Raw genomic sequence first — 14136 nt, 5'->3', positions numbered from 1 at the left:
TGTTTCAAAAAACATGTGCCATCTCTCGTGGGGAGATTCCTCGCGTAAAAATAAGACTTATTTTTCATATCAACATAGGTCCGATTCTGCTTTGTTTCGTAGCTACAGGGTGTTAAAGTTTTAATAATCTTTCGATTTATAATTTTCTTTCAAGTACTTTTAGTGATTTGACTGGAATTTTGAGGGTAGAAGTTACTATAAGTGTTACATATTTTAATGCTAAAAAAGTGTCAATAAATACATCAGGGACGTGCATATGGGATATCACTAGAATATTTTTCAAAAAAAAACACATGTGCGCCACTGACTTTTTTCTTTTGATATAAAAATTTTGTAGGCCGTTTAATGCCAATTAAAAGTTATCTCTTGATACTTAGCTCAATTCGGCCTCCTTGATGGGATAAACGCAATTTTATTAATAACAATTAATAAAATTAAAATAAAATTAATAAATTATACATTTTACCTAATTTGTTATTAAATATCATTACTGTTAGTTATTAATACTATTAGTCCAACATACAGCAATTTCAAATAAAAAATAATGGTATTTAAGATAATTAGAAAAAACCTAATTTTAAAAAGTTTTTAACATCCTGTAACTTTAAAACTATGCATTTCCATACCCATGTTTATAGGAACTTTGTTTAATATTTTTTTGATGAGGAATCAATGAGTACTTATTTAAAACTTTCGCGTTAATGATATTAAATTTTTTTAAAGGTTGCTATTAGACTTGGATCAAGGCAAATTAATAAAATTGCGTTTATCTCATCAAGGAAGCCGAAATGGACAAAATATCAAGAGACAACTTTTTATCGACATTAAACGGCTTACATTATTTCGCTAACAAGAGAAAAAAAGTCAGTGGCGTCCATGTTTTTTTTTAGAAAAATATTCCAGAGTAACCCATACGCACGTCCCTGGTGAATATGTTGACAGTTTTTTAGCGTTAAAATATGTCGCATTTATACTAACTTTTATCCTCAAAAGTTCATTAGAATCGCTAAAAGTAGGTACTTGGAAGAAAATTATAATGAATCGAAAAAATATTAAGACTGCGACACCCTGTAGCTACGAAAAATAAATCTTATTCTTACATGAGGAATCTCCCCACGAGAGATGGCACATGTTTTTTTGAAACACCCGTATATTTAATATAAAAAATTTCAAATATTAATTTAAAAATCGATTAGTATAGATTCCTCATTGTCCAGACCTATGGTGTAATCCAGTTTTTTTCCTGTGGTCCAGACGATCCACTTTTTTCTAGTAGTTTTTTGTTAATTTGTATTTTTACACATTATAATCTACCAATGTTCTCATAGAAACTATAAACAGATGCCTTTTGTGTAGATTCTGTTTACCCACTGCAATTTCTTAGTTATACAGAATTGTACACAGTAATTGTAAATAATAAGTTGTACACAATAATTAACTAATAAAACTCAAAGAAAATCTAAAAATACTAAAACAATTTATTTCTCTAATTTTAAACATACCCAGTTCTTATGATAATTATCATTAATGCTATTATTTTTATCTTGAGATTTATATGGAATATGCCAGATATTTTCACTATTTTGGGCTATGGTGCTAAAATGCGGAGGTATCCTAAAAATAAGGTATACAGGTAAAAATAAATGTTATGAAATGATTACTTCAACACTGACTTACCTAAATATCGGTTTATCATTTTTATTAAACGTTAATAATTCATACTGTCTCTGTCCCAGCCACTTGGTAAATAACATTTTATATTTCCTATCTTTTAAAAGATGTCTATGACCTCTCATTTGATCTCTTGTTACGATTATAGTCTTCGGTCCTGAATGTAATGCACAATACAGAAGATAAGGATCATCCTGTAAAATAGGACGATGATAAAGTAACTCTGATCTATAAAGGGTCCGGCAATATTGCGTCGGGCATTTCTAGCTCCTAGAATAAAAAACTTGAGAATTTTGTTTAAGTGTAAATCCAAAGTATGTACGAGGATGTATTTTAGGAAAATATTGTAACTTCTATAGGGTGGCTCAAAAAAGTGTGAGTGGATCGGGATGATTTTTTTAAATGAAACACCCTGTATATTATTGCATTTTTGGCTTTCTTTCAGATCGCTTTACATAATTCTAAGATATGAGTAAACATATTTAGATAGTTTCAGAGATATTAATAAATAAATAAAAATTATATTTTTTTCAACCTTTCTTTACAAGAACTGTCCTGAAATCAAAACTATATTAGATATTTACTTTAGATGGTCTGTACTTACTTTGCTATATGGAAATCGAAAAATCATACAGGATGTTCAAAATTGTACGCCAAACTTTCTAAAATATAAAATAATTTTTCTTCTTTTTTTTTTAAATGAAACACCCCGTATATTATTTTTTCAATAGATGGAGAATTAAAAAATGAACATTTTTTGTATTTAGAGTATTTGATTTTTTTACGGTTTTGCAGATATTCGCGGTTTTATATTTCATATGGCATTTTCCACAGTAAATTTTTATCAAAGCCACCCAATAATTTTTCTACCGTATTTTTTAATAACCTAACCTTACCATTGAAAGATCCATATGAAATAATACTGCGTGTATCTGCAAAACTATTAAAAATTTTGAAATACTTTAAATACAAAAAAATTTCATTTTTTAACTCTCCATCTAATAAAAAATAATATACAGGGTGTTCCATTTAAAAGAAAAGAAAAGGGTGTTCCACTTCCAACGAAAAAATATTTTATATTTTAGAAAGTTTGGCGTAGAATATTGAACATCCTGTATGATTTACGATTACCATATTTATAGCCAAGTAAGAACAGACCATTTAAAGAAAATACCTAATATAGTTTTGATTTCAGAACAGTTCTTGTATTTTTAATCATTTTTTTAAGAAGGGCTGAAAAATATATATTTTTGATTAATTTTTTTAATATCTCTGAAACTATCGAAATATATTTACTCATATCTAATGGTGCGTTTATACTTGAGCACGCACGGCATTCGTTCGCGCTCTCGGCTCCGTTCAACGAATGAAGTGATCCACTTGTATGCGCACAGCAGAGTTGTGTTGGCGAAAATAACGGACAACCAAGAAATAGTCGGGGCTGCAGTCATTGTTATGCACAGCTTAATTATTAAAAAGAAGAAAAATCGAAAACATCGTCGACGTCACTGGTGGCAAACCCCAATTTTTAGAAATCGATATAATTTACTGCAACAACTTAGTGTCTGAGGAGGCCTATGATCAGTTCAAAAACTTTACAAGAATGACCAGGCCTGACTTTGAATATTTACAAAATTTAATAACATCAAAAATTACGAACAAAAGATACAAATTTTAGAGTACTAATTTCATTAATATCGACATACTCAATATTAATTTTATTTAAAAGGTCTTGCCCTGCGTTATTTTTTTGTTTTTTAATAATAAGAAGAATGTTTAACATCCCATAATATAGGCAACTTTTCATATTCTTCAATTAATTGAATTAATAATAACGAAGATTCATTGATCCAGTCCATAATTTTAATAAAGAAAATGAAAAAAATCACACACGTACGCCCGAACGAAGACAAAACAAATTGCCGGTGCAAACTGAGCGTTCGCGCACACATAAAATCCCTTTGAGCACGGACCAAAAACCGACACCAGACGGCTCACGCTCGCGACTGCTCGCGCACAGACAGATTCAGAGTGAGCGTGGGCGCACAGCCGTTTACACTTGAGCATTCGCGAAGGATCAGTGCGTGCGTGCTCAAGTCTAAACGCACCATTAGGATTATGTAAAATGATCTGAAAGAAAGCCAAAAATGCAATAATATACAGGGTGTTCCATTTTAAAAAAATCATCCAGATCCCCTTTCGCTTTTTTGAACCACCCTATAGAAGTTAAAATATTTTCCTGAAATACATCTTGATACATACTTTAGGTTTGCACATAAACAAAATTCTCAAGTTTTTTATTCTAGGAGCTACAGATGCCCGACGCACTATTGCCGGACTCTATAGATAATTACAAGAAAATATTGAAATTTTAAATATACTTACCTGTGAAATGTCCTTGGCAAGAAATATAGTACAATTGTTTTTTATGTAATTCCAATTACTTTTTGGCCATTTGTTCATGTGTGTTCTTCCTAACATTAAAACAGATTTTTTCTGCTGAACAAAATATGAAATTACAGATGCTACCTAAAACGGATACACGCCTTATTAGAAAAAATATTATATCCATTATTTTATTGATTTAATTTTTGCGTTAACCATTTGTAATTTTTTTAAACAGTTTTATCCATATTTCTTTCCAAAATATATCATTACAAGGATTATAAAAGCTATAGAAAGATGTTTCCGACTTTTTTCTATGATAATTTTTCAGAATATTAAAAGTCTTCCAATTTCTTCATAAATTAATATTTTTTATGGTTTAAGAAAAATACTAAACTTTATGAATATGATTTTAAATATATAGGTCTATACAAAAACATCAAATATTTTAATTAATAAAGTACATAATTGTGAAGTAATCCACTAATATTGATCAAGAGTGTTAGGTATGTTGACAGACAAACAAAATTCTCATAAGAATTTACAATGGAATACATTTAACACTCAAAAACCCTTGATTTTTTTGGAGTATATAAAGAGTAAGCAGAAAAAAAATAAAGATATCCATTTTATAGGAATGTTTCAGTAATCAACTCGATCTGTTGAGAATAGCAAGATGGTCAAATAATAAAACATACAGTGCGTCTGTCCGTTCTGTAGCTACGGCCTATCCGTGAGAGGGGAAACGATTTTCTCTCAATGTTTTTCGTAAAAAATTAAAGGACGCGTCCAATCAATAAAAATTCGACAAATTTGCAAGTAGCCAATAAAATGAGTGGGCGGAGAGATTTGCGGTGAAATATATAGCGGACATTTCTGATTTCTGCCGTATACAGCGCTGCGGTCGGAATTTGATGAAATCAATTAAAATGCACCAAGCCTATTAGTTCCTTCTGTTGAAATAAACATATCAATATAAAGGCAAATCTATCAGTAAATTAATGTACTAAGTAATTATAAGACTAGGTTAAGTTACTGATTTTTTATTATTCTTTTCTTTTATGTTATTGTAACATACTTTTGAAAAAATATTACTTATTAATATTATTATGACATAAATAACCTCTGAATCTATCACATAAACTAAAAAAGAGTTACTAGTTCTCCTTAACTAACTATTCATACCAGTTTTGAAAAGACTTGTGTTCCTTTGTTAGTTCCTACAGAATAAGCAATATTTAGTCCATCTAGTATAACATCAAATTTGCCTAAATTAGTCACAAATTCCTTGAATTGACCCATTTCAAGGGGATCTGATTTAATAAAAATATCCTGTCCAATAATGACATTTTTTAAAAATACTTCTTTTAATTCGGAAAATTCATCATCTGTAAGTTCCATCTTTGTAAGCTTTGTCTTGCACACATTACAAAAACCTGAAAATTTTACCTACACAAATATTGCAATACAAAAAAGTAAATCCTGACTACAGGATGTCTATCAATTACAAAAGTCATTTAATTTTAAACTTTATATTTTTTTAACATTAGTCACCTTAAAGGGTTTTTGCAAAGTGATGGGGAGAGTATAAATAAAGTTAGTAATGAATTGAATTCAACATAATCATCATTGTACAGTCAAAACCTCATATCTCAAAAAAAATAAATAGCAAAATCTTGCAAGTCATATTTTAATATATTAAGTTTTAATTACTACTTCAGCAGCTATTACACCACTAGCTAATTCGTTTACTCCTTTTGAAAATTGTTACAAAATATAGACTTAGGCCATCTTATAGCATATAGACTTAGGCCATTACACAAATCATTAAAAGTATTAAATTTTTTCTAATAGATTTTTTTTTCTAATTCCTGAAAACATGTATAATATTTTTAGATATGGTGTTTTGACTTTACAATGATGATGTTATTAGCATTTTGAAGAAGTCAGAAGAGTAATCATTGATATTAAAATATTATCTTTATATAAATATCAAAAATAGGTACATCAGATCTGTATGTAACTGCATTGTTCTTTTGAAATGAAGACACCCTGTCAAAGCTTACAAGGACATTAGAAGTATTTCTATAGAGAAGTAACTCTTTAGCAACATCTTCCCGGCAGATAAGTCCATTTCTTTTGAAAAAATCAAACAGTATCTCTAACTTTTCAACAATATTTCCTCCCTTTTCTAATTTTTTGATAGATTTTAGGTATGATAAATACACCATGCTTAATGGTTCTCTGTCTAACTCCAATAATTCATTAGCTAAAGCCCATGCTAACTTTTCATTGTTATTTAGGAAAGCAGCAGATATAACAAAACTATATGCTCTTGTTGATATTGTTTTGGTCAATTTTACCTCCTAAAATAATGATTATCAATTCTTGTTATAGCTTGAAAAGAAATGAAGAAAAAATACTTCTAACAAAGGTATACAATCTTCCCATTTATGTGTTAAGGAAAGTGCACATATTATATCTTCTAATGTGATAGAATCCAATACAGGATGACCATTTTTCAAATCCGTGCACATTTGAATAATCTCCGTCTCCTTCTCTGGCTCTAACTTAACTAGATTACTTTGACATATTGATCTTAAGTAAAGTCCAAATGTTGCTAAATTTATTTCCTTGTCACTCTGTCGCAAATATGTTATGTAACTCTCTGCATAAGAGGTTCTAGAAACTATAACTGTTTATAACTTAATTCCCAATTATATTGTAAGTTAACATACTTATTATTTTGTACACACCATTTCATAATTAGGCCATCGATATTTATTTTGTTACAGATGTTTTCTTTATTTTCTTCATGGTTTAGTACAAAATCATGAATATCATTCCAATCAGTTGGTTTATTTACAGATATTGAATCAAAAGCATTTTCTAGAAGATCAGATGAAATATGCTTCCTTGAAACATTTTTCTGTGACGAATGATATACTGCTGTTCGTCTGATAACGTAATATAGATCGTTCATATATTTGAAGTTATTAATTGAGTACAACTTTGACAAAAACATGTTTTAATTTCATAAACACCCAATAGTCATCATAGAAGAAATTTGAAAATAAAAATCTTGTTCTTCTAAAAAAATTAGCTTAAGTCAACTGTCAACAGTGTCAACTGTCTTCTAGACCGGCCACAGAAGAATTTTAAACATTTCGAACAAACGAACTACTGGACCACAGAATAATATTGATCAAACGTACCAGGGATGTTTGTATCTGCATTTGCCTTTTCGCGAACTTCGAGTTCCGGGCTTTACGCGCTGGGGCTACTCGAGAACGGTTCTGAAAGGAGCGGTGCGCGTTAGCCTCGTGCCGCCATATGGCGCGGAACAGTTCTGGAACTTTATGACTCAATTGAATGGAGTGAGAGTATCGCGTTCTTGAACAGTTCAGAGCTGCTCAACTGCGTGAAAGGAGGACAGCAATTGCGCACATTATGACATCACCAATCACCACAAAACATATCACCCGCCATGTCGAGCATGTAAACTTGACGTAAACGTTAAAAAAATAAAGTTTTGAGTCCCACATACATTTTCAAAGTTATATTGAAATTTCAATACGATTTTCACTGTTGAGCACGTAAAAAACTGTTTTTTACACTTCAGTTCTTGCACAGCCTTGAAAGAGACATCTACTGTACTTAAGCCGGAGTCTCATGCATCCGAAATCCGATGACACGACGATCCGACGGTGCTCCTATTGGTCGAAATATTTTGACAACAATTTTTATCCGATAATTTTAACTAATCATCCGACGTCGTATAAAGTTAAATTTTGTTTAACTTTTGTACGATATCGTGTGTTTTTTAACCTCACTATTGCTACTTTGTAGTTTAATTCAAGTTTTATTTACTCCAACCGGTGATAATTGTAAAAAAGTGGCATTAAAAACTTAAAAAGCTGTGCTGTAAACTGTGAACTGCAAAAACCATCGTGGATCGTGGCATAACGTCGGTTTCCAATGTTTCATAGGTATTTCATACATGCGTCCTTATATAAAATAAAGTTTCTTGTATGCAACACACTGTCTTTTATTTATAAAATTAAACGAAAATAATAATAAACTTGAATAAACAATATTTGGCGATATAATTCCGGAAAAAGCCGAACCGCTCCGAAATTTTCAAAAGTTTTGGGTCGCGACCGTTGCATGAATAGCGCCAAATAGTGTTTACATTGTCCTTATGGGCACTTTCCAATCTAAACTTGTTTCATTTATCTATGCGTAAACGTTAAAAAATTAAGTTTTGACTCCCTAACATACATTTTCAAAGTTATATTGAAATTTCAATACGATTTTCACTGTTGAGCACGTAAAAACTGTTTTTCATACGGTATATTATATTGACAAAAAAACACTGAAAAGCACATATTTGTTTTCTACTGAAAATAATTCCAAAATAACTTGCAATCTGGCAACATCGAAGATGTGCGCATGCGTAGTGTCTGTGACTATATGCAGCAAAAACTCGTTTCAAGGTCAGCCACCGGATCCACACCATTACCATGTTTTACTATATTTTTGTAGGTAGTTTTTGTGTAGTTTTTAAAATTTTAAAACGTAGTTAACACAAAAAACTACGCGTAGTTGATTGCTTCATAAACTACTTAACAACCCTGCTCTAAACCATCTAAATACAAGCCTCTAGGGATGAGCCTGGAAATGTCTAAATATTTTTTAAATTAAATGTAGAAATGAAAAAGTTTAGGGTCTTTGATTTACGTTTACCCAGACTTAAAAGCAAGTTCAGTTTAAAGTTGTTAGCAATTTCTAATCTATTACCTGTTTATATCAAAATAATATAGTTACCTAAGTTCACATGTTCACAAATAAAATAAATATTCATTTAATAACTCTTATAGGTATTCAACTGCAAGGCATTGATATATTAGAATAACTGAAATTACTTACCTATAAATACTTAATAATAGTTCACAAATATTTACACAGCCTATCTACTAAACTAACATCAGAGGTAATATTCTGAATAAACAGGTAATGAAGAAAAAATCTATTAAATAAACAGACATTTTTTAATAATTTATTAGGTCATAAAAAATATACATTTTATTCTGCCTCATCATCTTCCTCCTCTTCATTATTGTTGATTTGGAAGTATCGCAGCTCATAAGACTCCTTAGCATCTGCCACAACTCTAAGCCAATCTCTCAAATTGTTCTTTTTCAGGTACTTCTTTGTAAGATATTTCAAATACCTACAACAATTATTATGTAGCGAAAATAAAAGCTTTTTACCAATTTAATCTTTTGTTTTAAAGCATTTGTTGCTGTCCATTGTATATACCAGATATAGTGTTAACTAGTAAACATAGCGAGGCACAGCTATAATATTTGCAGTACTAAACGCCACATTCAATTAAAGAATTTATTGTGTGGAGCTGGGACTGCATTTTAATTTTTATATATTTAATATATAGAAGTCTTCAAGCAAAACACACAAAGCCCAAAATAAACAAATTTTTGATGGAACAAATAATATATAATAAAATATAATTTTTCCTGTAAAATGAAATACACTAAAGGTAAGGGTTATATCACGCCATTATGAACTTAATGTATAAAAAAATGATTTAAATATGAAGGGGTGGCTGCAATAACCAGGCAGCTCCACTTTTTTATGAAAATGAGATTTTTACTAAGTTACCCTCTAAAAATAGGCCGAACCTATGCTGCAGTTATCAGGCCATGTTGTGGAATAGTACCTATATGGCAACGTAACTGGAGCTACCTTGCTTTCAGTTTGCAACAAAAACCGGACAGCTATTAGAGCTGCCTGGTGTGGCTAGCACAATTTGTTAAAATGGAGCTGCCTGGTTATTGCAGCCACCCCTTCATATGAAACCTATAATTCTTAAAAGATTTAGTAGATTTTTCCTCAATATAGCTCTATATTCTAGAATGAATCTAGTCAAATGATATAAATAAGCCAAAAATTAAATAAGAATTGTGTGTCTTGCTTGTACACGACGATATGTGAGAAAAAATTACGGTATACCAAAATTACAATGTAAAGTTAAAAATAAAATAAAATACCTTTTTGAGAATGGAATTTCTGAACTAAGAACAATTTTCGTATTCTTTTCTCTTCCAATTGTCACAGCATGCTGGCTAGATTTTCCTCCACTGAAGTTATTGGTTTTACCATTAATCTTAATTCTTTGTTTCAAGTACGTCTCAAAATTGGAAAAATCCAAAATACTATCTTCAACTGGATGAGAACAGTCAATTACAAATCGTAAGGCCACTTTACGTTTCTTTAAACCTTTGCCCCTTAATTGCTGCTTTTTAGGGGCTTGTGCTTTTGGTGCAGCTTTAGCCACAGCTGCTGCAGCTGGAGCTGATTTAGTCTGGAATCAACAACAAAATTAGCTGTCTTTCAGCCAGACTAAATGTGAAATTAGACGACCACATAACTGTAGAAACGATCATCTAAGGAAAAATATAAGTTGACACTCCTACGAAATACGGTTATTTCTGATTATCTGAAGAAAATATTTATTAGATATGGTGCCAATATAAATTAGAAATATAAAACAAATATTTAATAATAAAAAGAACTTAGGATGTAATAAATAATAGAAAATTTCGAAATATCTCACCGGCGCCATGACGTTCTGACGAAGTCTCTATAAAAAAGAAAGGAAACGCAAACGTCGCAAACGATTGGTGATTGGTGACACTTGACGTCTGTCAGATTGACATTGACATCATCGACATCCACTATTCAGTGTTGCCGCAGGGTTTTTTGAGATTGTACTGATTTTTTTCGAAAAATGTACTGAATTTGGAAAAAAATACCAAATTTGAAATTTTAATTACCAAAAAAAAATTTAATAACTTTGAACATGTTTAAATTCATGTTCAATGTTAAAAATATTTTCAACAGACACATGAAAATTACCAAAGTACATTACCGCATTTTTTTGTGGTGTGCTTAAGGTATTAAAGTTAGTCCTTCAATCGACGAATTCACGATTTTAAAACTTTCTACTGATAAAAGGCAATAAACGCACTATATTAACATTTTAAAGTCTAAAAAATCGGTTATAGTTAATAATTATTAATCAATAGCGCCACTTGTACTTAATCCAGATCCAGACGCTTCTATCGTATACACAAAATATACTTATATATAAGTTAACAATATCTTATAGCTATTTTAATCGAAAAGCTGCTGATTTTATTATTTTATTTTTTTGCTTTTCGCATTTTGTATTAAATATCGAGGTATTTCTAAAAGTTGTATTGACTATCATACTGTATCTGAGAATCTAATAATTTCGTACTGAATACAGTACAATTGTATAGAAGCGGAAATACTGCATTGAAGTTTTTTGAGGTGGGGACTGGGGAGGCTTATTTTGAAGTTATTTCATAATTTAATTTGTAATTTTACTTGAACAGTAATCAAACAGTAATATACGATTTATTGAAATTTATTTTATTTTGATACATGGTTATTTCATTTATCCTTTGATAAGGCAAAATCAATTTAATTTCTTTATATACATGTATCTTTGGTTGCATAGATGTGCAATTATCATTTTTAGTTTTTAGATAAAAATTATTTCTTTTATCTTTACCTCTGTCTTTATTTAAGAAAACTATAGTATGTTTTACATTTTATGAATATGGCCAATGGCTCTCATTACAATATAAAAAAAAATCTGATAAATAATGGGTTCCTATTAAGTGTTATTCAAGAGCAACAGCAAATTAAATTGTAAATATCTACCCATTATGTACAAAATATTTTTGATTTTTTTTTATATTACGTCCAAATTTGAAGTTTCGATTAAATTGTATATCAATATTACAGAGTAATTAAATTTATCTTATCTTTTTTAAATACCCAGCTATTATTGTATTGTAGTTACACGATACTTTTTTACATAACAGTATTATATTTTATCCTTTATCTTAAAATATAATTTTTTGTCGATATTATATCTAATAGTTTTTTATTTTAAATCACCACTTTTTTAGGGCCACTATATATTATCCTAAATCCTCCCCTCTCAATCAATCGACCACCGGCGTGAACGCCTCTATCGACCATTGCGCCAACTACGTCGCGGCAATCCGGGGAGTTGAGATCAACTCTTTTCCCGTCCATGACGTTTAATGGTATGCACTAATATTTCGCGATAACCAAGAACTATTTTGAAAAAGTGAAGTTCACGGAGTTAAAAAACTTAACAGACATGCTCCTAGTGCGGGTGTTTTGTGTTCTTGTGCTCGGATACTGTGTGACGGCTTCCGAAAACCAACAATACAACTCAGGTAAGTCGGAGAAATTTTCACCTGTGCGTATACAAAACCTATAATTTTCGACATAAATACACGCTTGGAGAGCAGTGTAAACAGGAGGTGCAGTGCAGTCGTCGACGCACAATTCAGTCTTTTTTATACTTCGGTTTTTTACTGTTAAGTAAATAATTACATGGTTACTTAACGACAACAATTTTTTAGAAAAGAAAATAGGCAGATTTTATGTATTTTTCATGCTAATATAATAGTGACAATTGTGTATAATTCCTTGCTTACATTATTAATTATGCGGACTTTTGATTTTTTGTTATTATTGCAGCAAGAAATGTTAAGACAAACTAGGTACTACCTACTTTAGAATATTTTACAAAGAGGTTTTCCTGGTAGATACTGAATAAAGAAAAATAATTAATAGCTTGTCAACGTTCAATGCTCTCTTGATCATATACATATTTCTGAAAATAATAGAAATTTTACCTAAGTATAGCTAATTTTTCCAAGTTTACCTACCTAGGTCTTGTAGAATTAGCGAAACATTCATGTGAGCCTAATAATTACTAAAATTGTTATTTTACCTTTTAAGCAAAAATTGTAGGTAGAGTTTTGCAGTGGCGTAACTACCATGAGGATGGAAAGGGGTCACTGACTTATTTCAGCGAAAACTAGATATGTATCAGTTTGCTATATAGGTCGAAAGGTAGAAAATATAATTTGTAGTCAGGCAAAGGTAAATATAAATCGCTAACTTCATTAACTACTATATTGTTTATTTTTATATAATTTTTTATTTAGGTACGTACTTACACATGGGTACCTATGTACTTAGGGGAGCGGTAATGGGGGTAATTAATCCCCCCCCCCCCAGTAAATGATTTATAAATAAGAAAATGTAGTACAAAATAAAATTTACACAAAAGAAATTAATTTACCTAATATCAATCATAATAGAAAATCCAGTCCAATCCAAGTTTATTTTTTCCATATTCACAATACCTTTTAGCGAAAATTTAATTTAAATGTAGTAGGTACGTTATTTAAATATTGCCACTACCCCTCCCAGACTTAATCTCTTGCTGCGCCACTGTACTTACATCAAATGAAATATATGAGTCTCTGCGATAACGGTACATCTACGCTCAGATGCAAAAAAAACGCAAGGGAACATTTTTTCGTCAAATTTAAAGTGTTTAAGTGTTATATTTTTTTTACTTTTAACCCTATTTTCATGAATTTTTTAGCAAACTGTATATAAATCAACTTTTTGCAAAAACACGCTGCGTAATTTTTTTTTTGGTTAAGTTTAAAATGTTATATATAAGTATCAGAATACAGAGTCGGTCATAAAGTTGTGTCACATCAAACTTTTTTTTCAAATGGAACCCCCCGTATATTATTGCACATTTCAATTCTTCCTTCAATTTTAAGCAATAATCGTAATACACAATGTACATAAATTGAAGAATTGGAATGTTAAAGGAAAATTTTGTAATTTCCAGACTTGGTATAATCTCATTTTATACATTTATAAATGCTAACTTGAGAACTAATGTCAAATATTATTAAGTATCACAGTTTCGGCAGAATGACATCATTAAATCAAATCGAACACATCGAAATTAATTAAATCGAATTTTTTAAGTGATATTTTCAAAAGTCAATAATTTGGAAATGGTTGGTATGAGGTACATTGTGTGTATTTCGATTTTTGCTTAGAATTGAAGGAAGAATTAAAATATGCAAACCAAACCAAACTCTATGACCGACCCTGTAT

The 14136-nt window shown here is 30.4% G+C and overlaps 3 protein-coding genes across 4 annotated transcripts in view; 1 reads left to right on the top strand and 2 right to left on the bottom strand.

The window, feature by feature from the left end:
* Positions 1–1458: 1458 nt before the first annotated feature.
* Positions 1459–7189, bottom strand: LOC115876051 (mitochondrial ribonuclease P catalytic subunit). The gene is made up of 7 exons (XM_030891726.1): positions 6795–7189; positions 6480–6738; positions 6123–6422; positions 5242–5505; positions 4057–4200; positions 1678–1865; positions 1459–1614 (listed from the first exon to the last, which is right to left on the bottom strand). The coding sequence occupies exons 1-7, from the start codon at positions 7079–7081 to the stop codon at positions 1479–1481; spliced, it is 1578 nt and encodes a 525-aa protein (XP_030747586.1). The 5' UTR covers positions 7082–7189; the 3' UTR covers positions 1459–1478.
* A 1903-nt stretch (positions 7190–9092) lies between these two features.
* On the bottom strand, positions 9093–10794 carry LOC115876052 (60S ribosomal protein L22-like). Its single transcript, XM_030891727.1, has 3 exons — positions 10694–10794; positions 10128–10441; positions 9093–9289 (listed from the first exon to the last, which is right to left on the bottom strand). The coding sequence occupies exons 1-3, from the start codon at positions 10700–10702 to the stop codon at positions 9142–9144; spliced, it is 471 nt and encodes a 156-aa protein (XP_030747587.1). The 5' UTR covers positions 10703–10794; the 3' UTR covers positions 9093–9141.
* A 1320-nt stretch (positions 10795–12114) lies between these two features.
* The window catches only part of LOC115876050 (calsyntenin-1), a 495751-nt gene continuing 493729 nt past the window's right edge, over positions 12115–14136 (top strand). The window contains exon 1 of one of the 2 annotated variants that reach the window (XM_030891724.1): positions 12115–12377. In XM_030891724.1, coding sequence (XP_030747584.1) covers positions 12299–12377 — 79 coding nt within the window. In that variant the 5' untranslated portion in view covers positions 12115–12298. The remainder of the gene's footprint in view (positions 12378–14136) is intronic. The other variant, XM_030891725.1, reaches the window with a different exon arrangement.

Source organism: Sitophilus oryzae, unplaced genomic scaffold (genome assembly GCF_002938485.1).
Source record: "Sitophilus oryzae breed Bouriz unplaced genomic scaffold, Soryzae_2.0 scaffold_1396_pilon_pilon, whole genome shotgun sequence".
NCBI classification, from domain to species: Eukaryota; Metazoa; Arthropoda; class Insecta; order Coleoptera; family Curculionidae; genus Sitophilus; species Sitophilus oryzae.
Note: the sequence above shows the minus strand (reverse complement) of the source record. Positions and strands in the feature narration are given on the sequence as shown.

Bases quoted from the DNA above. Each gene is read 5' to 3' on its own strand.
- LOC115876051 (XM_030891726.1), bottom strand. From the start codon at position 7,081: ATGTTTTTGTCAAAGTTGTACTCAATTAATAACTTCAAATATATGAAC. The intron at 6,423-6,479 runs GTATTTTTTCTT...TCATTATTTTAG, and splicing joins ATTGTATACCTTTGTTAGAA to GAGGTAAAATTGACCAAAAC. The intron at 1,866-4,056 runs GTAAGTATATTT...CCTATTTTACAG, and splicing joins TTGCCAAGGACATTTCACAG to GATGATCCTTATCTTCTGTA.
- LOC115876052 (XM_030891727.1), bottom strand. The intron at 9,290-10,127 runs GTATTTTATTTT...TAATTGTTGTAG, and splicing joins GAAATTCCATTCTCAAAAAG to GTATTTGAAATATCTTACAA.